The 23,565-nt window shown below is 44.7% G+C and overlaps 1 protein-coding gene and 1 long non-coding RNA gene across 2 annotated transcripts in view; both read right to left on the bottom strand.

Annotated features, from left to right (window-relative positions):
• Positions 1 to 3,245: 3,245 nt before the first annotated feature.
• The window catches only part of LOC120099257 (uncharacterized), a 118,396-nt gene continuing 98,076 nt past the window's right edge, over positions 3,246 to 23,565 (bottom strand). The window contains exon 5 of the long non-coding RNA XR_005498330.2: positions 3,246 to 4,946. This is a non-coding gene — a long non-coding RNA (uncharacterized LOC120099257). The remainder of the gene's footprint in view (positions 4,947 to 23,565) is intronic.
• Positions 18,365 to 19,438, bottom strand: Rnf138l1 (ring finger protein 138 like 1). Its single transcript, NM_001108255.2, has one exon. The coding sequence runs from the start codon at positions 19,200 to 19,202 to the stop codon at positions 18,459 to 18,461; it is 744 nt and encodes a 247-aa protein (NP_001101725.1). The 5' UTR covers positions 19,203 to 19,438; the 3' UTR covers positions 18,365 to 18,458.

Below are 23,565 nucleotides of genomic sequence, written 5' to 3'. Positions count from 1 at the left end.
ACATGAGAATTGTACCTCAAACAAAAAAACAGAGACTGGAGAGACAGATAAGAGAACTTGTTATGCTATGCAAGCACGATCCGAATTTGAATTCCCAGCACCCACATAAAAGCAGAGAATCGCCACACATGCATTTGAGGGTAGAGACAAAAGCATCCCATTCTGGCTACAACCATGAGCTTCTACTGCAATGAGAGATGCAGACAGATTTCTGTGAGTTCAAGGTCAGCTGGGTCTACATAGCAATTTACAGGCAAGTCAGGAATACATAAAGAGATCCTGTCTCAAAAACTAAAATAAAACAAGGAAAATAAAAATAGAGGAAGATACCCAGTGTCCCCATATATGCCCAGGAGTGCATGCAGTAGCATACACACATGTGTATTGATCTCTCTGTGTCTGTCTGTCTCTGTCTCTGTCTCTCTCTTTCTCTCTCTCTCTCTCTCTCTCTCTCTCTCTCTCTCTCTCTCTCACACACACACACACACACACACACACACACACACTTTTGTTGATTTAGGTTGCTCTTCTCCATATAACTCAGGGCTTCATGTTGATGGAGGTGGTACCATCATAGGCTAAGCTCCCTGTAAGCTCTTCCTTGGGCAGAAAGTTACAGCGGAATTAGAAGAGTGCTTGCTGACAACATCCAGGGTTTGAAGTCTAGCACTGAATAAATAGGTGTGGTTTCCCATGACTCTAATACCAGTATTCTACAGTGGATCAGAAGTTCAATGCCATCCTTGGCTACAGAGTAAATTCCAGGCCAACCTAAAACACATGAGGCTATCTAAAACAAAAGGAACAAAAGAGAACAAACAACTACAGCAACAAAGTGACTTTCAGGGCTCCTGCAGCAGAATACAGAGTAGGGTAAGAGCTCCTGAGGCCATAATGGTCAGGCCTAGAAATGGCATCCTCCATTTGTGTACTCATCTTTTGCCTTTCATGCAGGTTTAGAGACGGCCAAATGCACATTCCTTGTCATCCCCACAGCACCTCCTAGAAATCAAAGTTCATCACTGTTCACATCCTGTTGATCACCATTCACATTTTCAACTCCGTGCAGTGTTTGCAAAGGGCTTACATTAGGCAATGCTACGGAATCAGCTAAAAAGAACCATGCAAGCACACTTTATTAGAGTTCACAGTTTGGTGCAGAGTTCAAGTCACCAAGAAACCAAACACTATAGCTCTTTGCTTTTTTTCGTCTGGCCTGGAACTCACTATATTGACCAGGGTGGCCTAATGGAGATTCACCTGCTTCTGCCTCCCAGTACCAGAATCAAAGGCATGTGCTGCCAGGCTGAGTAACAATACCACATTAAGATGTCTGCTTGGATTAATGTTTGCAATGCTTGCACAGGGTCTTTATGTGCTACCCAGTCTCGGTGGATCTGCAAAGATGACTGGAAACTGAAAGAGCATACACACAGTGGAAGGCAAGCCATCAGGAAGTCTTCCCTTGGGGGTTGGGGATTTGGCTCAGTGGTAGAGCGCTTACCTAGGAAGCACAAGGTCCTGCGTTTGGTCCCCAGCCCCGGGGAAAAAGAAAAAAGAAAAGAAAAGAAAAGAAAAGAAAAGAAAAGAAAAGAAAAGAAAAGAAAAGGAAGTCTTCCCTTCACCTTCCCCTCTTCCACTATTATAGCCCCACAATCTTGGACTGTCATAGAAGCTGTGCCTGGCAGGCCATCCTCCAAATCATTTCAATAAATTTAGCGCCATTCTAAAGTGTATAATTAAAGACAGAGTATATTCTTCTCCCCTCTGTGGATACAAAACAGTAAGAACTTGTGTCTCTGCAGGGACCAAGGCATACGACATCCTTGCTCTTGTAGGTTGGGCATGCACTTTTTTGATACCAAAATACAATTTTCTTTTATGGGATCATTTATTTTCTTTCGTGGTTCATTTAAGAATGGGCCTTTCTTGGTTCCCCCAAAGAATAAACTGGTCCTAGAAAACTCCAAAAGTAAATAGTTGGGGCTTTGCATAGACTATATATAAATAAATGGACTTGACTATGTTCCAAGGGAATTGGAGAGCATGATATTAGTGTAAATAACACAGATGCAGAAGACAAATGTTATATGCTTTCCCCATGTGCATGTGCAGAATCCAGATTGAATAACCTCTCTCTCTCTCTCTCTCTCTCTCTCTCTCTCTCTCTCACACACACACACACACACACACACACACACATAAACACACACACACACAGAGAGAGAGAGAGAGAGAGAGAGAGAGAGAGAGAGAGAGAGAGAGAGAGGAGAGGCACACACAGCAATAGAAAGAATATATTTTTAAATTTTATATTTATTTTATGTGTATTAATGTTTTGCCTGCATTTTTGTCTAGGTATCACAGGTGTGTCTGGTACCTTCAGAGATCAGAAAGGGGCATTGGAGCTCCTGGAGTTGGAGTTACAGGCAATGATGAGCCTCCATGTGGGTGCTGGGAACCAAACTCAGGTCTTCTGCAAGAATAGCCAGTGCTCTAACCTCTAAGAAATTGTTCCAGTCCACCCTGGGGATTATTTAAGAAAAGGAAAGAAACCAGGACAAGGAGACATAAGAGAAAGGATTGTGAATGAATATGCTCAAAGTACATAATATACATATATGTAAACATAATGAAATCTATTTTGTGCAATGAATATAAATACACACATATTCGTATAAAATATGTATTATTTGGGGCAGGGGGTACTGGACACTTTTTGGTGTTTAAAACAGTTTGTCAAGCCTTGGTCTATCATAATAAATGCTGGTTGAATATGTGGATTTTTAAAAGACTTTTTTCATTCTTATTTATGCGTTTATGTGTATATCTATGTGAGTGTATGGTGCATATGCATAGGTACTCATGGGTGCTAGAATAGGGGATTAGATCCCTTGGAGTTCAAGTTACAGGTGGTTTGAGCTGCCTGATGTGGGTACTGGGAGCTGAACTTGGTCTTCTAAAAGAGCAGACAGTGTTTTGTAGGTTTTTAATCCCAATTCATGTAGGTGTGTGGGTGTTTTGCCTCCACGTACGTCTGTATACTACATGTGTACAATGCCCTCAGAGGCTAGAAGACAGCATCAGGCCCCTTGGAATGGAGACCCAGACCTTTGTGAGCTACCACATTGGAATCAAATCCAGTTCCTCTGGAAGAGTTGACCAGTGCTCTTCACTGCTGAACCCTCCAACTTTCTAGACCCATGTAGACATTATTAAGGGCTGGAATTTGAAGGCTTAAATTATAAATAATTACCACGTGAGCTTTTATTCCCTCAAATGTTCATCTCTTCCCTTCTGCACAGGCTTAGGCCAGAGCAGGCCAGAGCAACTTTCTTGTCAGCCTCATAGGACCTCCTGGAAGTCAAGGTCTACACACAAGGGAGAAGAGCATGTGACCTGGGTCTGTGAGAACCAGCTTAGACTGAGAAAAGCTGTAAAATTGTTGCAAGTGAACAGATCAGGATGTGTGGGAAATTCAGAACTGAGATTTTTTAAAATGCAGGAATGAAAGTGTGGTGTGTCCTTGTTTAACAATAGGGTTGTTTCATCAACTTCAAGCACTGCCTTGTGTGCGTGTGTTGGGGGAGGGTAATGCTGCACAATACACCCCAAGTGGAAAGGTGTTGAAATAAGAAAAACTAAGTGCCAGAGAATGATTGGAGACGGCAATGTGTTCATTCATTTGTCCAGAGAACAAAGCAAAGTGAAGAACTGTATATAGATTACCTATAACTGCCAAGCACTTAAATACTTACTCACAACCTAGGTATTTGAGTGCAGTCCTCGCAGCCACATAATGGACTCATTGTTCTATTTGCTTTCTACTGTCCTGCCTCTATGCACCATATTTAGCTTCCTGGATGGGTCATTCTCCTTTCCAATGCCTTACATATAAGCATTATAATACCTGTCCTGCCCACCAGTCCCTTCTCTGTAATTGAGCTCCCACACACAGTCTTCAGATATCAACCTTTTGTATTTGTCCCCCCAAATAATTTTCTGACCACAATGTTCCCATTACTACAGTTCAGAACATCTAACGTGCATCAAATGTAATACCTACAATTGCTTCACATCTCCCTAGGAAAAGAATGCTGACAACTAAGGTTTGACCCTCTGTCAGTTTATGCATCACAAGCATGGCAGGATGGCTCACAGCAATCAGCCCAGCATTCCATAGACCAAAACAAGAGGGTTGTCATGAGTTCAAGGCCATTCTGAACTATATAATGAACCCCAGGCCAGCCAAAGACCCTATCTCAAAAGAAGGTTGGGTGCGATGGCTCAGACCTCTCATCACACCGTTGGGATAGGGGGAATCTCTCGAGTTTGTGGCCAACCTAGCCTAACTAGTGTGTTCCAGGCCAGCCAGGGCTACATAGCAAAAACCTGCCTCGGGTACTTAAAGATCCCAATTTCATATTGCCAATGTGAGTCATTTGTTAGGGTATGTATGTTTTGAAGCTGATTTAAAAAATCCATAATTTGATACACATCAGTGATTTTCAGTAAAACGTGTTATCTGTGCTGAAAGGTGATGTCAACCTGCAATGATGTTGGTCTCTCATTAGGCGGGATGAGACAGGAGAAACTTTAGACAAAAATATGTTCCTAGTGAACGTGCAAGTCATAACATCAGCAGCCTCGGCCAGTGGAACTGCTTAGTGGGGACCACCATTAATGTAAAGCTGGGCCCTTGACTAGGAAAAATTTCAGAATAAGTCAGATGAGAGATAGTGTGTAGTTCAGACTTAAGCATAGATGGAGATGGAGGAGAAACAGATGCAAAATTTAAGTACAAAAATACCAGATGGTGGGCCAGAGAGATGGCTTAGCAGTTGAGAGACCTTGCTGCTCTTCTAGAAGACTGGAGTTCAGTTTCCAACGCTCACAGCAGGCAGCTCACAAGTGCCTATAACTCTCCAGCTGGCCTCCAAGGGCTCCTGTACACATAAATAAAAATAAATCTCTTTTTTAAATGCAAGATGATTCACTTAACCCCTGCTCCTGTCCACAGGGTCTTGGTTTATAGACCTAGGAGGCTTGAAATTTTTTATTTAAACCAGGCTAACCTACAAACTCTGAGAGATCCGCCTACCTCTTCCTCCCAAGTGCAGGGACAAAGGACTGCTGAACACCCCCACCCTCGCCCTCTTTTCCTTTATCTTAAAGAACTTTCTCTCTAATCCTGGCAGTTGGGAGACAAAGGCAGAAGGATCACACCCAAGTTTAAAGCCAACCTGATCTAAATAGTGACTACCAAGCAAGTAAAAAAAATAAAGCAACAGTAACAAAAAAAAAAACAAAAAAACAAAAAAAAAACAAAAAAAACCCTTTTTCTTGTGTAAATGAAATTGTAGGGTGGTTTCTTTTTAATTTATTTTATTTTAATTTTATTAACTTGAGTATTTCTTATTTACATTTCGAATGTTATTCCCTTTGTAGGGTGGTTTTATGGGATGAATTTAGATTGTAGGGAGGAGAGAGGAGTTCCAATAAGTTTAAGCTCAAGACATTAGAGTCTTTTTTTTTTTCTTTTCTTTTTTTTCGGAGCTGGGAACCAAACCCAGGGCCTTGCACTTGCTAGGCAAGCGCTCTACCACTGAGCTAAATCCACAACCCCAACATTAGAGCCTTAAGTAAGCTTAGTTTACTTGTTATTTCAGCCTTCGTGTTGGAGATAGCTTTGGGAAATGAGCACTCACTCAGTAGACAATGTTGATTTCATCCACTGCATTGAAGTTTCTGACTCCTCACAGCCAGATTCTGGAGTAAGAGGCATCTCTTTCCCATGTCCCCTTCATGATTCCTGCCTCAGTGGGAAATCTTACCAGAGAACGTGAAACATGGTCAAATCTGGAGAGAGGGTAGGGGAGTGAGGGAGCAGCTAAGAGCTAATGAGGGCACAGGAAGTCGTGCAGCAGACAATGGAAAACCCTCCTTTGTGAGCCCCAAAGTTGAATTAAATCTCAAGCTTGATGGATGCTGGCCAGGGCTCTAGTTCAAGGAGATCTGAAGGTCACAGAAAAAGGAAGAACAGCCTGCTATAGTGAGGGTAAGGGACTACTTTGCTTCTTCCTGGGACCCTCTTCACTCTCAACACGTATCACAGTTGGCAGTGATAGTTCATTCAGGCTCAATATGCCCATATTGTGAAGACTCCCTTTCTGCTTCCTACTCACTCCTCTCCTCAGACCCAGCACCTGACAATCCAGTCCTACTCTTTAGAGCAGGAGGGAGCAGGCAGTGGTGTTGGTGGTGTTCAACCCTGCCATTTCCCCTTCTAGACCAATTCCTGATCTGACTAAATGATAGGTAACCAGGATTATGCTTGCCTTGGGTAATGAGTCCTGCTTCCACCCTCCACCTCTTTTTCCTCTCACAAGTGATTTGTGGCCACCTCCGGTTTAGGAGTATCCCTTTAAGGTCTATCTGGCCTGGCTAACTAGATAGCTTTGGTTCCCACATGAAACTGAAGCCAGTCAGTCAGGAGAATCTCTATTGTCAGGGAATGTCCCAGTCTAAGGAACACCTCCTTTGAATCAATGTAATGAATGACCCTTAGTCTCACATCTATCCTCTAAGGTTAAAATTGCACCTCTAGTAGTACTTAAAGTCTTTTCGCCTTGCCCAGTCTGATTCACTGTGAGATAGTCTCAAAACTGGGTCCAAATTCGATCCTCAAATCGTCAGCTGTGAAGGAGACGATTATAGATGGCTGTGCTCTGCCATCGTCCTTACAGCCCCCAGTAGCATCCTTGATGGCCCCTTTGTGGTCATTTGAGCCCCGCTTAGCCTGCTGGCTTCTCTACCACCAGCTACCCTTCCTGGCAAGTTTTGCGTCCACCTCCCTGTATTTGATATGTCTCTCACCTCCTTCCTTTCCATCTCCAGACTTCCACCCATGTACCCAATAGCCCCTTCTCCCTACCCAGATATACTATTTCCCCAAGGCACTAGAGCTCTCTCTCTCTCTCTCTCTCTCTCTCTCTCTCTCTCTCTCTCTCTCTCTCTCTCTCTGTCTCAGCATCCTTTCCCTTTCTAAAGACTAATGGGGACTTCGTGATTATCCAGCTATACATCTGAATCTCTAACCTGTGCTGAAAGCAATGCTTTGGGTCCAGCCCACCATTCCTATCCCCACAGCAGGTCTCCTGTCCTATCCTAATCTGTGGCCCTTTGTCCTTCAGAGAAACAGATCTGTTTGCTATATATCCCAGTTTTTCAGGGGGCAGATGCCTTTGGCACCCCCAAACTCCAATTGTATACAGGTTTGGAAATAGAGATTTTTTTTGATTCGCTCTATTCTTTTCTGTCATGCTTTTTCTTCTTTTTACAAGATAGTTTGCTGCCCAAGGTCATTGGGAACTTTGTTATCTTGGTCAGTTTTTGCTGGAATGTGATATTCTCTAAGTCTGGGGCTCCTCTGAAACCAAGACAAAAACTTGTAAAAGAACATTTTAAAAAATCTGAGCAGTAATAAAGTCTGCCTAGGACCTGCAACAGACAAGAACTTTATAGTTTAACAGTGTGTTGTGGACAGGTAATCTTAGATTGTTAACTTACATCACAAATTAAATTGCATTCCCTTTCAGTAAGTTAATAAATGTGTTTGCTCTGTTGCTCTTTCTCATGACGTTATAAAAGGAAATAAAGAAAATAACAACAAAAACAGTGTGTGAGAAAAACAAGCAATGTAAAGGGTGTAGGCATCGTCCTAACAGCCCCCAGCAATATCCTTGATGACATATATTTTGGGTAAGGAATGTATCATCTGAATTTTCTCTGTGAAGACAAACAAGGGTTTGTTCAATCTAGCTAGGGGACTGATGACAAACTGGAGCAACAGGTCCACTCAAGTCTAGCTTGGTAAACCAATAACTTTAATTAAAAGAATTGCTTATAGGAGCAGGGGTGAGGGATCAATTATGGGGACACAGGCAGCACACAGGTGACCACACTACTAAAGAAAATGTCTGTCTCATTTCTAGCAACCTTTAAATACCAATAGACCTTTAGGGAAAGGTGGTATCTCCTTAGCCCCCCTCTCTTAGCAAATATTCACTGTCTACATATCTTTGGGAATGAACAAGGCCTCATGAAAATCTCTCCTCTCCATAGTGAAACATTAATGTCCCAGTCTTGCATGGCTTTCATGTGGGTAATCACAAATATTAAGCAGTCAAGCAGACAATAGTCATTGCATGCTCAGCATTCTACAACATTCCATCCCTTCCTCCAGCTCTTACACGTGTGTGTGGCTGTTCCCTCAGCCTTGCCTGAGGTGACATAAATGTCTTCCTGCTCTGGACTAACCTTGGGCTAATGGAGCCCTGCTCTCAGCTGCTGTGCCTGCCCAGGATGTCGGGACCCAAGTTGCAGCTAGCTGCTGCCTTTCCATTGATTTTTTTGTAGCTGCTTGGAGAACTCCAGTTTACTTTCCTGCAGGAGAGGCACGTACAGAGTGAACTCTGGGGATGATAACTGCCCACCTTTGGGACAAGCTTAAGACTTTTCACCTGCACGGCTCCATGATTTATAACTTCACAAGCATTTGAGGGGGGGGGGCGTGTTAAAGCTTTCTAGACACTCATAAGCACTGAATTTGTCTTTCTGTCAATCTTTTCCCTTACAAATACTCCAGCTCTCACAAATCCTGCCTTTGTCTGCCTTTTCTATGTGTCATCCCTTCTTGATTCCCTTTAGCACTTTCTGATACCAATTTAAATACCAGTCTAAATCACTGAGCTCAACTGGGGTCTCTCCTTAACTTGTGAAGATCGGGATCCACCTGTGCCAGTTAGTTTTTGTTTGTTTGTTTTTGTTTTTGTTTTGTCAACTTGAAACAAACAAGGGTTATCTGGGAAGAAAGAACCTCAATTAAGAAAATGCCTTTATCAGATCGCCCTGAGGTCTGTGGTGTATTTTCTTGATTGTTGATTGATGTGGAAGGACCCAGCCCACTGTGGGTAGTGCCACCTCTGGGCAGGTGATCTTGGCAGGTATAAGAAAGATACTTGACCCCGAGCCTGGAAAGCAAGCCAGTGAGCTGCATTGTTTCATGGTCCCTTCCTCTGCTCTTCCCTGAGATCCAGCCCTAATTTCCCCCAATGATGGACTTTGATTAGCATGTATAAGCTAAATAAACCCTTTCTTCTCTCAAGCTGCTTTGAGACCTAGTGTTTAAGTGACAGAAATCAAAGCAGGACACCACCATTGGCCTGGTCTCAACAAAGCCACTAAAAGCACCAGTCGAGCTCCAAATCCCTGCTGAATTAATTTCATTCTTAACTGTCCTATGAAAACCATGCTACTGGGCATCTAGGGAAGTGGACTTCCAACCCCACCTCTCTCATGACAAGTTTCCTCAGTAATGCCTATCCTTCCTCCATTGTCTGCCAGTCCCTGCTGTTTATGGGCTCTCCACCAGTGACAAGCAAGTGCTCCAAGTGGATCCCGAATGGATCTCATGAGCTAGTCTATCATATTGATCTCCTTCAGATTGTTTCAGGCTATCCAGGCTTTAAGGAGAGGTGGGTACTTCTATTTCTCAGTTTTTTCCACTTCCACAGCACTCAAATTGATCTCAGCTGCCTGCCCCCCTCACGTCCCATCACAAGACAGGGTGTGAGAAGCTCACTCATTTGTTATGGAGAGGTCTTTCACAGTTCAGTTCAGACACCAAGGACTCTTTGACTGTCATAGCTTCCTGTGTTGCAACGTTTCTGAGATCTCCATTTGTTTACCAAAGCATGTTTTTCCCCTTTAGTGTTAAAGGTCAGTAGTAAAAGTCATTCCTACCACATCTACTTCTCTTCCTCCTCAATGTCCAATTCTTTCCATAGGTTCCAAGGAGCATGTGGGGGGGGGGTGCAGTCAGGAAAGACAGTGACAGTTTAGCACAGATCTAACTTAACACTCTTTCCTCTTTTCCTTTATCCTCCACCCTGAACACGGCAAGCTGGTGCATACTCCTCATTCTCTTCATTATTTTTTATTCCCCTTTCCTGCCAGTTCAGACGCTATTGCAGAGCATAGCACCTGCATGTTCTTTTTTCCCCTGTTATTTCTCTTCTGTGCAAACACATTCTCTCTAGGCAAACAGCTTGGCCCTTCTTGCATTTTTATTGCACACAGCAAGGATCATTCGACTAACACCACAGACTGCTGAAGATGTCACTCGGCCATGCTATTTTCACAGGCTGGTGTATAGTCTCCAATTCATCAGCCATTTTGACGGTGCCCCCATGGCCCTCTGGTGGATTGCACCCAAGGAGGCTTACCACTCCCATACCACTTAGATGAAGATGGCCTTCTTGGTGGTCCCAGCTTCAGAAGGGGCAGCCTTGGTTGCGTGTCTTTTCCCCACAGCAAGGACAACCTAACTACCACTGCAACAAGAGGGCGTGCCATTCCATACAGCATAGGAAAGGATAGCACTGTGGACGCTGATCCTGAAGACACTGAATGTCTCATCACTCACAGCAGAGACAATGTGAGTAAATAAATGGTCCTCCTCAAGTCATCCTCGGTTCTGCCCTGCCCCACATTGGGTGCTGAGTGTCATGTGGACCTTTTCTTGTGGCAAAACATCTATTCATCCCAGGAATCTCCCTAGTGACAGACCAAGTGGAACAATTCTGCCCAAGTTTATATTGGTCAACCAATGAGTTTAATTAGGGTTCCATATAGGAGCAGAGTAAGGGGTAATTACAGGAATGGAGCAACTTACAAGTGGCCACTCCAGAGGGATTAAAAAAAGTCACTTTCTCCCTCAACAATTGATAATTACCTCATATGCTCAGAGAGGGTTGGGGACTAGTAAGTGCCCCTCCCCCAACAAAGACTGTTAACTGCCTATAGTTCTTTGGGAAAGGAATGACGCCTTTTCATCCCTCCATGAATGAATGGTGATGGGCTCAGACTTGCCCAGCTCCTGTGTGGGTAACAACTGCTTCTGGGAGCTCAAGTAGGGCAATGACCATTTCATGACTGAAGAAAAGTGTTCTATAACAGATAGTCAAAAAGAAAACAGTGTTTGGATTTTTATTTATTTGTTTATTTATTAGATAAGGACTTTTATATGGTAAAATACGATTTTTTGTCCTGAGATAAAATGGCTGAACAAAATGGAAAAAGGAATATGAAGACAAAACCAGAAACCTTAGGTACACTTCCAAAAGTCTGAGTAAATCATAAAAGATTCATGGAGGATAAAACTTAGAACCTGGTATATGTATGATAATTGAAGGCAATTACATCTCCTAATGTCAAAGTAGGACACATTGCTATAAAACTAGAATCTGGTCCTTTGTTTAACAGCGAGACTTTCTTTTTTTTCTTTTTTTTCTTTTTTCTTTTTTTTTTTTTCGGAGCTGGGGACCGAACCCAGGGCCTTGCGCTTGCTAGGCAAGCGCTCTACCACTGAGCTAAATCCCCAACCCCAACAGCGAGACTTTCTTAAGTTATTGATCTGCTCTTGGTAACATTATATAAAAATGACCTTATAAAACAAAGTTTTGAAGAGCATCAAGGCTTGGGACCCCAACACGACTGTGCTCTGAGACTAGGGATGCTGTTAATCTTCATTGGAAAAGCTTCTTTTTGCAGCAGACAGTGGCTCATGCAGAGACTCGCAAATCACCTCCTTTGAGACTGAAGGAGCATCTCGATGAGTGAGCAAAATGAGTGTAAGAGGCAGAGCATGGGGAGGGTGCTGCACAGTGTCTTCTGGACACTGCACTCAGGGACCCAGAGCCACTGTGGTTACCTGCACAAGAGTGGGCCCAGCACCATCTTGTCATTGTAGGGAAAGGGGCTAATAACGTCATTCTGCTTACTGAAGGACTGTTGGGCAGTTAGTAGGGTCATGGGGGAGGGAGTTATAAGTTACCCATGTTCCAATAAATAAGCACCACACACAGTTACATTCATGCAAGCAACCGTAATGAAACTCGGTATGTAAAATAAAAAGTAAAAGTATCTGAGCCCAGTACGAGGCTGTTTTCATCTCAGTGCAGCCAGACTCAGAGCAAGGATGCTGCTGCCTCTATGCAGGACTGTTACTTTGTCAGAAGGAGTTAAGCATAACAAGTCCTAGCTGCCAAACGTGATTGCTCGTTCAGGACTGACAGTCATACTGAGCCTTTTCTGACTCAGGGCAAGACCATCATGGCCTTAAGACTAAGCCGTTGCTAATCATGATATGCGCCAAGTACAGTTATTACAAGGATATGCTAACATTTTACCTCTGACTGACTACATATACCCTACAGACATGTCCAGAAGCCCCTCAGAATACCTCTGTTCTGTCCTGCCCAATGCACTGTACTGAAGCCTACTTCTCTTTTTAATTCTGTACTTGGTGAATCCAGTCCCACATATGGATCCCTGGACTGTTAGTTCTGTCTCTGCACAGAAGAAAGAGAGAAGGAAAAGAAGGAAGGAGGGAAAGAAATGGGGGAGAAAAGAAAGTAACAAAGTAACAAAGTAAGAAAAGAAAGAGTAAGAGAAGGAAGAAGGAGAAAAGGGGACAGAGGAGAGAGAGAGAGAGAGAGAGAGAGAGAGAGAGAGAGAGAGAGAGAGAGAGAATAGGAAAGGAAAGGAAATCTGGAACCCAGTGAAGTTAAGAAAGTTTTGGCCATGTAATACAATTTAGAAATATCCTATGGCTGGGGATGCTCATGTTTGCTGGGAACCTTGGTGCTGTGCTATGCAGTCATCACTAACTATCATCATGTGATCCAGACAATTTTAAGAGGATTGCTCAGGCCACACTGTACGGGTGTATATGTCTGAGCTGAGATAGCAAAGGAAATGTTTTTTTCTAGTCATGCCTCCTACTAGCTTTAAGTAGACATGAAGGCCCAGAGTGTCTTCATATTAGGGGCCAGGAAATTTATCTCAGCCTGAAAGGAGACACGAGAACATTTCCAAGGAGAAGATGTGAAGCCAGATCCTGGTCTATTCATACCGTAAGTGTGGATCTCAAGATATTGCTGACACGGGCTAGCAGCCCTACAGAAACAAAGTCTTCTGACAATGGAGGTAATAGGCTAGACTGGTCTACATTTAAGGGGAGGATGGCAAATTAAGGGTAGTCAAGTAAAGTGCCAGCATGAAGCAAATGTAGGTGGGACTGTGGGAGCTTGATTTAAAAGGGAGCAAGAATGATATACATGGACATTTTCTGGGTCTCTAAATGGGCAGCGAAGTTAAAATAGGTTCTTTCTGTACTCAGAGACTACCCTGAAGAATTTGCTCATCTCTTATGCTTCCTATGTTTTTCTAGGAAGCCCATCCCTCTGCCTCACCTGTCTGACTGCTGAGGAATTCATATAATGGCAAAGGGAGCTAGTGTAGATTGAAGGACACAGACGATATGTACCTGCTAAATGCATGGCATGGTGTTAAGAAGCCAATAACAACCTCCTAGTTGACTGGTCACCACCTGGTAACAACTACATTTGATGGTTCCATGTCAAGGCTCATTCTCAGGATAGTCAGAAAAGGAGAGGCTAGGCAGAACTAGGCAGACAGTAACTGAGCCTGCCAAAGGAGGTTACCTGTGTGGATGGATTTAAATAAATGCAGATGAGAGTCTGAAGAGATGAGTACAGAGCCAGAATGTGGAGAGAGTGGGATGCAGACACTGTGGATTTTCAAAGTGGGGCTATAGAGCAAGAAAATGCTCTAACTTTATCTATGTATCTATGTATCTATGTTTGTATCTATGTATCTATGTATCTATGTATGTATCATCTATCTATCATCTATCTATCTATCTATCTATCTATCTATCTATCTATCTTCTACCTACCTATTACTATTACAAATGTTTATTTAACAAAAAGTTTGTTGTGAAAATGTACATGTGCTTACAGGATCAAGCAAGTCAAAAGTACATGGCTTGCTTTTTTGCATATGGTAAAAGAGACCCTCTGGGGTGGAAACAAGAATCACTATTTTCTCACATGACCTCTATTTTTAACACTATTCTGCTGCCCACTAATTGTCATCTCCACATGTTCCATCACAAGCTCCAGAGAGACTGTAAAGACCCACTCTATCCCTTGGATGCTCATCGAAGTTTCAACCCTGGCTTTCTTTTTACAAATGTGTGCCTAAGACACTGGCAGCTCTGACTTTATCACTGACTTGAATTTTGTTTAAAAAAGAAAATTCATGTTTCTCCACCTAGTGCTTTCTTCTTTCTTGGGAGTTGTCTGTGTACTTTAGGCTACTTAGCAGTATTTCTGGCCTCTACCGATGCCAGTGGTAGCCCACTCCCAAGTTGTAACCAACTGTCTTCTGGAAAACTCTTGGCATGTCTCTAAAAATGTCTTGTGCTTTGTTGAAGATGCTGAACTTCAGTATGGATTTTTTTTGTCAACATCTGTTTTGCTCAAAGAAACCCTTCTGATTAAGAACCTATGAAGATTGTTCTACTACAGTTGCATTTGAGGTGGCTGGAAGACTGCAAAACTGGGGCCAGGTATCACGCAAACACTTGGAGAAGCTATGGATGATTTATTCTGGATAAAAGTTCTGGAGTTATCAGTCAATATGCCAACAGGCAGTAGTATTAACTGGACTCAATGGGTGATGAGGGGAGGCAGGCAGATAAGACATGAATGTGGGAGGTAGATGTGTTAGGAGTATTTGGGAAGAGTAGGAGGGGGCATTTGTGGTAGAGAGATTTTAGATGCATTGTACACAAGTATAAAACTGGCAAATAATTAATAAAAGATATTTTTCAAATCGGGAGTTCAAAGGTCAGCAGTGATCTTACTGGACCCTTTTCAGCCTGCCAGGCAAGGTGGCTCAATGGCGAAACAGTGACATGACTTTATGGGGGGGGGGGTGGTAACCAAATGCTTTCTGATTGGATTTTAGGCCCACTTTACAGGAGGAGAACCCCATGTCTCATCATCTCAATCGGGTAGAAGAAGCCCATGGCTGGGATGCTCATGGACCATAGAGGGAACCTCTGAACTCCTCCCCTGCCCCCATTGTTTTGCCATTTGTACATAATGCCAAACTTCCTTCCAAAGGTTTGTGGTTATACCCATATTTGGTGCTGCTTAGCCTTGATCAGAAAAGCTTCAGTTTGGAATGGGCAGGGATTAATGCGGAGTCTCTGAACTCCTGAAAGCGCTGGGAAGAAGTGACTATTGAGTGCTCATGTCTAAATGAGACATCTATTTTACCTCCTCCGAGGTTCAAAGAACACAGAGAAGAGAGAAGGGAGAGATGGTCAAGAGCCAAAGGATGAGGAAGAGTGCTGTGAACTGCTGTCTCTGGGGCACGCCATGGCTAATGCAACCATGAACCTACAGCCACAATGGCTACCTGCATTAAGACCTTGCAAAACTGGGCCCATCACCATTTAGTTACTCACAGGGGAAGGGGCTCATAACCACCCCTGGAGAGTTTTGGGCAGTTAATGATTCTGGTAGGAAAGAAGTCATAGTCCTCAGTGGTAGCTGCTGACTGAGAAAGTTGTCACTGCTGAAGTAAAAAAAAAAATCCTTCACCCATGCTCAGAAAGGCAACCTTAATTACATGCAGTGGACCACATATGAAAGAGACAAGGATACAGTAAAAAGACTTTTGGGGAAGAAAACATTCAGTGAAAAAGGATAATAGGGAAGAATAGGACCAAAATACATTGTATCTGTCTAATGGAACTGTGAAAGAATAATTCTTTTAAAAAATGTTATGGGGTTCGGGGCTGGGGGTGTGGCTCAGCTGGTAGGTAGATGCTTGTCTAGCCTGCCCAAGGCCCTAATTTCATTCCCAACACTGCATAAAATGGCACTAGCAGTGCACACCTGTAATCCCAGTGGAGGGATTTGGAGGCAGAAAGATAAATTCAAGACCAGCCTTCTGTACAGGCAGCACACTTAGTTCAGTAGCTCAGTGTTGTCCCTGGGCCACAGACAATGGAAGGGAGCAAAGGTAAGGAACAGTCACCCTTCTGACTCTCTCACAGCGAGATTCTGGCTCATTTGGTTGTTTCACCAAAGACCTTTTTTCTTTTTTTTTTTTTTCCGAATTCACCTTATTAGAAGAGAGACTGAAGAGGTAATTAGTTATAAGGACAAGTGCTACAGGTTTTTTTTTTTAACTTTTAAATTAACTTACAAAAAATTGCTCTTATAATACTTTCATTTTAGATATCACTGTAGCCCTGCTCCTACACCCACTACCTTCCTGTCGCCCCTCCCCTTCTTTCCACATCTCCCCCCAGTCCCTCCTCTTTCTCTGATTTCCTCATTCCCTCTCAGTCCCATCCCCCATCCCCTTTCCATTTGTTTCCACCCTGCCCTGCCCCTTCCTACCGTCCCTGTTCTAACCCTTCCTTCTCCCCTTTTCCACTCATCCCCTCCCTCCTCCCTATCCCACCCTCCCTCCCACCTCTATTTTCTCCCATCCCTTTCCCTCTCCCCTTCCCCATTCAGCCCTCTCTCTCTTCCCTGCCCCACTCCTCCTCCCTTCTCTATTCTTTCCCATCCCTTCCATTTCCCATTCATCCCCCTCCTCCTTATCCCACCCTTCCTCCTCCAACCCTTCCATTTCCCATTCATCCCCCTCCTCCTTATCCCACCCTTCCTCCTCCAACCCTTCCATTTCCCATTCATCCCCCTCCTCCTTACCCACCCTTCCTCCTCCAACCCTTCCATTTCCCATTCATCCCCCTCCTCCTTATCCCACCCTTCCTCCTCCAACCCTTCCATTTCCCATTCATCCCCCTCCTCCTTACCCACCCTTCCTCCTCCAACCCTTCCATTTCCCATTCATCCCCCTCCTCCTTATCCCACCCTTCCTCCTCCAACCCTTCCATTTCCCATTCATCCCCCTCCTCCTTGTCCCACCCTTCCTCCTCCATCCTTTCCATTTCCCATTCATCCCCCTCCTCCTTACCCACCCTTCCTCCTCCATCCTTTCCATTTCCCATTCATCCCCCTCCTCCTTGTCCCACCCTTCCTCCTCCAACCCTTCCATTTCCCATTCATCCCCCTCCTCCTTACCCACCCTTCCTCCTCCAACCCTTCCATTTCCCATTCATCCCCCTCCTCCTTATCCCACCCTTCCTCCTCCAACCCTTCCATTTCCCATTCATCCCCCTCCTCCTTGTCCCACCCTTCCTCCTCCATCCTTTCCATTTCCCATTCATCCCCCTCCTCCTTACCCACCCTTCCTCCTCCATCCTTTCCATTTCCCATTCATCCCCCTCCTCCTTGTCCCACCCTTCCTCCTCCAACCCTTCCATTTCCCATTCATCCCCCTCCTCCTTACCCACCCTTCCTCCTCCAACCCTTCCATTTCCCATTCATCCCCCTCCTCCTTATCCCACCCTTCCTCCTCCAACCCTTCCATTTCCCATTCATCCCCCTCCTCCTTACCCACCCTTCCTCCCATCTCTCTTCTCCCCCATCCCTTCCATTTCTCCTTCATCCCTCTCCCTCCTCCCTGTCTCACCCCTCCTCCCACCTGTTCTCTCCCCTCCCTTCCCCCTCCTTCTCCATTCATCTCCCTCCTCCCTCTCCCACCCATCCTCCTGCCTGTTCTCTCTCATCCCTTTCCCCCTCCCCTTCTCCATCCCTCTCCTTCCTCCTTCTCTCACCCCTCCTCCCACCTGTTCTCTCCCCTCCCTTCCCCCCTCCCCTTCTCCATCCCTCTCCTTCCTCCCTCTCCCACCCATCCTCCTGCCTGTTCTCTCTCATCCCTTTCCCCCTCCCCTTCTCCATCCCTCTCCCTCCTCCCTGTCTCACCCCTCCTCCCACCTGTTCTCTCCCCTCCCTTCCCCCTCCTTCTCCATTCATCTCCCTCCTTCCTCTCCCACCCATCCTCCTGCCTGTTCTCTCTCATCCCTTTCCCCCTCCCCTTCTCCATCCCTCTCCTTCCTCCTTCTCTCACCCCTCCTCCCACCTGTTCTCGCCCCTCCCTTCCCCCTCCCCTTCTCCCTTCGTCTCCCCCCTCCCTCTCCTACCCCTCCTCCATCTCTATTCTCCCCCACCCTTCCCACTCCTTTCCATTTACCTCCCTCCTTCCCTACTCCTCCCATCTCTCTTCCCTTACCCCTTTCTCTTTTCCATTCCCCTCCCTCCTCCCTCGCTACCTCTCCCCCTCCTCCTGTGTTTCTCTTTTCTCCCATCCCTCCTCCCCCCACCCCATCTCTTCTTGTCTCTCCCCCTTTCTACTCCCCACCCTCCTTTCTTCTCCCCCATCCCTACCCACTCCTCTTCCCTCCTCCCTCCTCCCTCCTCCCTCTTTCCACCTCCCTGGCCTTCTAGTCCAAAGGACTAAGTTTTAACGCAACGCGCCCTCGAGTTTTAATAAAAGAAAAGCCAAAAGGTCAGACTGATTACTTTTATTTAAAACATCAAGTTATTGAAAGGATGATTTCATGTAAATTGTCCCGTAGGAGCAATTGTCGGGATGAGGAAAACCTAGATGTTAACATGGAAAGACTCCTCGATGGCAATCTGGTACTGGGTTTCCTCATCCAGCTGAAGATTCACGAAATCTCCGTAATCAAACTGATGCCTCTGGTTAAGATGGCTAACAAAATTTCTGGTGAGTTGAGTAGGGTCGCCCCATGGAAGAGAGAGACAAATCGGGCAAATGACTGGCACAACATGACCTCGGTGGCTGCTATTGCAATGATCCAGCAAACGCTGTCTAGTCATGTTCACTTCTTCACACAGAGGGCAATCAAAAGTCGGCTGATCAGGTGGGCTCACGTTGTCTTCTTCTTCTTGAAAAGCCTCGGCATTCTCGGAGGCGGATGCCTCGTTGTTACTGTTGCCCACGGAGTCTGGAGAGAGTTGGAAGCTTGAAGCAGGTGTAGCAACTCCAAACTCGTCCTGGTACTTTTCGCAAGTTTTGTAGTGCTGCCTCATGCGATAGAGTTCAACGCGTTGGGAACAGCATCGGCAATTACCAGGAAAACTTCTCATGATGGTTTCGAGGTCTAAAGCTCTCTCTGGACAAGCTCGTTCTCTTCTTGTCACATTTCCACGGCACAGGGGGCAGTGGATCCGGCTCTCCTTCATTGCAGTCAGGAAACATTTTCTGCAGAAAACGTGCTGACAGGCCGCGACCCGAACAGGCGTTTTGAAGACTTCTTGGCATATTGGACAGTAGAAATCATCTTCGGTGTAAGATGTGGAGGCAGACTCTTCCTCGGCCATGGTGGTGACGGGTGGAGGCCCAAGGCGATGGCGGCTCGCAGCTGCCGAGGTGGCGGTGGCGGCCCAGAGCTCCCCTCCGGATCTTCTCCAAGCGGCGCTTTAGGTCAAGCTGTCTGTCTCCGCGGCCGATCGATAAACAGGTAGCCCTGTGCCGCGGTCCGATTTCAGTACCTTTCAGTCCAGCAGTTGACTGCGCTTCAGAGCAGTGGATCTCCAGCGAGTGACGAGTGACGCTCTGCTCTTATGAGCCTCAGAACCCGCCGGACCCGAAGCTCTTGGTTACGGGGATCCCTCCCACTCAGCTAGCAGCTTCCCTGCGGTTAGGCGCTGGCTGCTGCCTGGCTGGCTGGTGGTCACTGCAGAGTGGATAGCCACACGAAAGCCGGGGGCGGGGTCAATAGGACGGCCTCCATAGCAACCAGCGCGTCGCGCCTTCAGCTGGTTGTGACGTAAGCTGCCAGGTCCGCTTACTTTACCAAGATTTTTTTTAAGTCCAGCTGGGCCTAGTGGCGCAGGCTTCTTTCAAATCCTAGCCAGTAAGGGAGGCTGAGGCAGTATGATCGCGAGTTCAAGCCCAGACTGAGCGATTTAGGGAGTCCCTATCTGGGAAAGGTAAATAGAGATCTGCCTACACCGTTCGGTGATTTGGTTGCATACCCAAGATGCTAGGTTTAATTCCTAAGTCTTCATAAAGTCCTCCAGGTGCCTAAGTGATTATTCTATGTGGCCAATTAAGAACCACTATTAACTGGCTACTACGTATAACAGCATATTGGCTCTCCTGCATATACCAAGGTCCTTTACACTTCAGCAATGCACAAAGGAACTAGCCATACCATTGCCACTAATTCAGCTTGTCAGTCCTCTCCTTTAACGGGAACTGAGAAACCTATCAGTCCTTAAACTAGGCAGGTGATGCCCAGACATCCAAGGCAGAAATCTACAAGCTAAAAAGCTGACCTCCTACCAGACCCCTGCTTTAGGATTTTTCCCATCTGTTCTACAAACCCAAGCAAGGAATCGTGCGATGTTAACTATATATGAGTTTGAGAAATTATCTACTCTGAGGTCCAGGCAGATGAAATATTTTCTCTCATATCACTCAACAAATTAGTGATATCCTAGATGTTTTTCAACATCAACAGCCTGACCCTTCGCCATCACCATGCACTTCTGAATTTCTATTTAGTGTCCCTCATCACTCAGAGCCACTGGCAGTGAAAGCACATATCTTAGGGAGACTTTATTTTTATTCACTTGAAAAAAATCTTACCCAAGCATCAGCGAAAAATGTAGCTTTTATTTTCAGCGTTGCTGCCTGTCTTTGTACATGGCACCAGCTATGGGCCTGGGCACTCCCATGACACACACACACACACACACACACAGAGAGAGAGAGAGAGAGAGAGAGAGAGAGAGAGAGAGAGAGAGAGAGAGAGAGGTGATGGGGGAAGTGTTGAAGTACAAAAGACACTAAAGACAGATGGTCCCAGTCCAAATTTGCCTCTTGCCAGACTGTATTGAAACCATGAAACACCAAGAGCCTCTGATTGCTCATCTGTAAAATGGCACCATGGTCCTCGATTGAAGTAGTCCATAGACTTGTGGAAATATCAAATGAGATAGTGTTTATGAAACTACCCCAAACCTGTCCTCACATTCACAATGCTGGTCCTGTTTTGACAAGTTACTAGATGTGCCTATGAAGTCGGGGGGGGGGGGGAGAACAGAGCCAGAGACATACCACAGATGATTTCTCGGTGGAACTATTTCTCAGCAAACAGTGTCTTATTAACCAGCTACCCAGTGTGCTGTATGTAGATTTCACGACTTACCCACTTCCTGTAGAATGTCTAAAATAATTGGCCCATAATATTTCTAAAATGTATTCCAGGCATCTCTGGATTTATGACATACATATGGGTTTCTACCATGGAGACTGAATCCTCACAGCGTCGATGGTGCATCCTTACAGACTTCATTCAGGCTTCCATTACTCGTTCTTTCAAAATCACAAGCCTTGTTAGGAAATGCGAGTCTCTAAGCATAAGTGATGGGAGCAATATTCCACTGTTAACCTGGAGGTGACAGCTTAATAACCATTGATAATAAGCATGGGATTTCTCTTCTCTGGCTCAGAGAGTAGAAACGATTCCAGATTTGCCGTTCAACTTCAGGAAGGTAGCATTGCTGCCACCACTATGTCAAATAGCACTGCAAAAAGAGCTTTCCTACCCCAACCTAAAGGGAGCAGAAAGGAGGGAGTGGTGATACTGCAGTTGTCCTAATCCTTCACTGGTTCACATCACAGAAAACAGAATATATTGCTCTCCCATATTTCCTTGATGCTAAGGTTACTACTTCATTTCTCAGTGTGTGTGTGTGTGTGTGTGTGTGTGTGTGTGTGTGTGTGTGTGTGTGTAAACTGTAAAAACTGTAAAGTAAGAAGACAAACAATTCAATGAAAATGGGCAAAGTCCTAGGCCCATAGCCCTAGCACTCAAGAGGCTAAGACAGGAGAATCAGCATGAGTTCAAGACCAGCCTAGCTTGTAGCAAGACACTGTCTGGAGAAAAGTAAAGAAGACAAATAGACAAAACATTTGAACAAGATGTTAAGGTGGTGAATAAGTACATTAAAACACAGCCAGCATTGTTAATCTTTGAATAAATAAATTCAGACCATAACAAGATACTACTATGCAACTATTAAAAAGACCAAAATAGGGGATAGAGGCACCTTGGCAGTTAAGAGCATTTACTGCTCTCACTGAAGACTTAGCCCCCAACACCCACAGGGACAATCACATCCACAGTAACTCCAGTTCCAAGGGATATGACCTCTGACATCCAAGGGCTCCTGCACCGATGTGGTGCACCGACATGCACTAAGGCACAGACATATAAAATAAAATAAATAAATTTTAAAGACTGTTCCAATTTTATGAAACGAAATCTGATACACTGAAGCACTCGAGTCAGGATGAGGAGGCAGAACTCCCATCCTCGGCTCTGAGCTCTGAAATGTCATGGGAAATACTCTGGTGGTTTCTTATAAAGTCAAAGTTACATTTAACACACAACTCAATAAATCTGATTTCTGGGGATTTTCCCCAAGGCAATACAATCTTATAATGCATACAGAACTCTGCCATGGCCATTTATATCAGCTTTATTTATGACGGGCAAAAGCTAGTATCCTCCATTACAGAATATATAAGCAAACTGTGGTAGAGCCATACAGTAAATGCTTCTTGACAATAACATAGGACAAACAACCAAGAAATGTCACAATGTGAATGAATCCTGAATAGTGGGTGAAAGAGGCCATATTAGGCTACATCCTACCCAATGCTACCTACATGACATTCTGGAGAGAAAAACAGCAAAAGCAGAAACCAGAAACCAGGAGCTGGGGTTAAGGAAGAGGATAATTAGAAGCAGACAGGAGGGTCTCCAGCACGGTTACTCATGACTCAAAGCTATAATACCAATATTTAGGAGGCTGAGGGAAGATCACAATGAGTCCAAGGCCAGCCTGGGCAACATAATGATTTCTGGACTGAGCTACAATATGAGACTCAGCTCAACATAATTATTATTATTACTACTACTACTATTATTATTATTAAATAGATTAAAGACATAAAGGTAAAAAAGTGACTGTCCAGAGAAAGAAAGGGGAACAAGGGGAAAGGAGGGGAGCAAAAAATAGTCAAAAGTACATGACAGACATACTCATATAAGAACATCTTCATGAAACCTATTACTATATAAAATTAGTATACATTTTTTAAAAAAAATTATGATATCAAAGCCAAAGGCATGGAGACATAGCTCAGTGATAGAGTGCTTGCTTAGCTTGCCTGAGACTCTGGGTTCCATCCACATAATTAAAACAGCAAAGCAAAGCAAACAAACAGAAAAGCTAGACATGATGGTACACCCTCATAAATTCAGCACTTGGGGGAGGGGCTGAAGCAGGAGGAAAAGAACCAAGGGAGGGAGAAAAGATGGAGGAAGTGAGGGAAAGAGGAAAGGAAGGAGTAAACAGAAGAGACAAGAGGAAGGGAAGCAGGCAGAAAGGAACCTTTTGTGGTGTTGGGAATGTGTATCATGTTAGTCGCAGTAGTTGCAGGACTGGGTGACATACTAGGTCATGGAAGCTGCATGCATTTGTTAAATCTCATAGCCCAAGACAAGCCCCAAAAGGTAGATCCCCTACATATAATTTACTGCTTAGGGAAAAGGAAAGGAAAAATAAGAAGGAAGGCAGACAACAAATAAAAATCAACGTGTAAAACTGCAATCCAGATTGTCTTGTCAAATGCTGCCCACAACACTGTAATTATCCAATTTATTTA

This window comes from Rattus norvegicus, chromosome X (assembly GCF_036323735.1).
Source record: "Rattus norvegicus strain BN/NHsdMcwi chromosome X, GRCr8, whole genome shotgun sequence".
Taxonomy (NCBI): Eukaryota; Metazoa; Chordata; class Mammalia; order Rodentia; family Muridae; genus Rattus; species Rattus norvegicus.
Note: the sequence above shows the minus strand (reverse complement) of the source record. Positions and strands in the feature narration are given on the sequence as shown.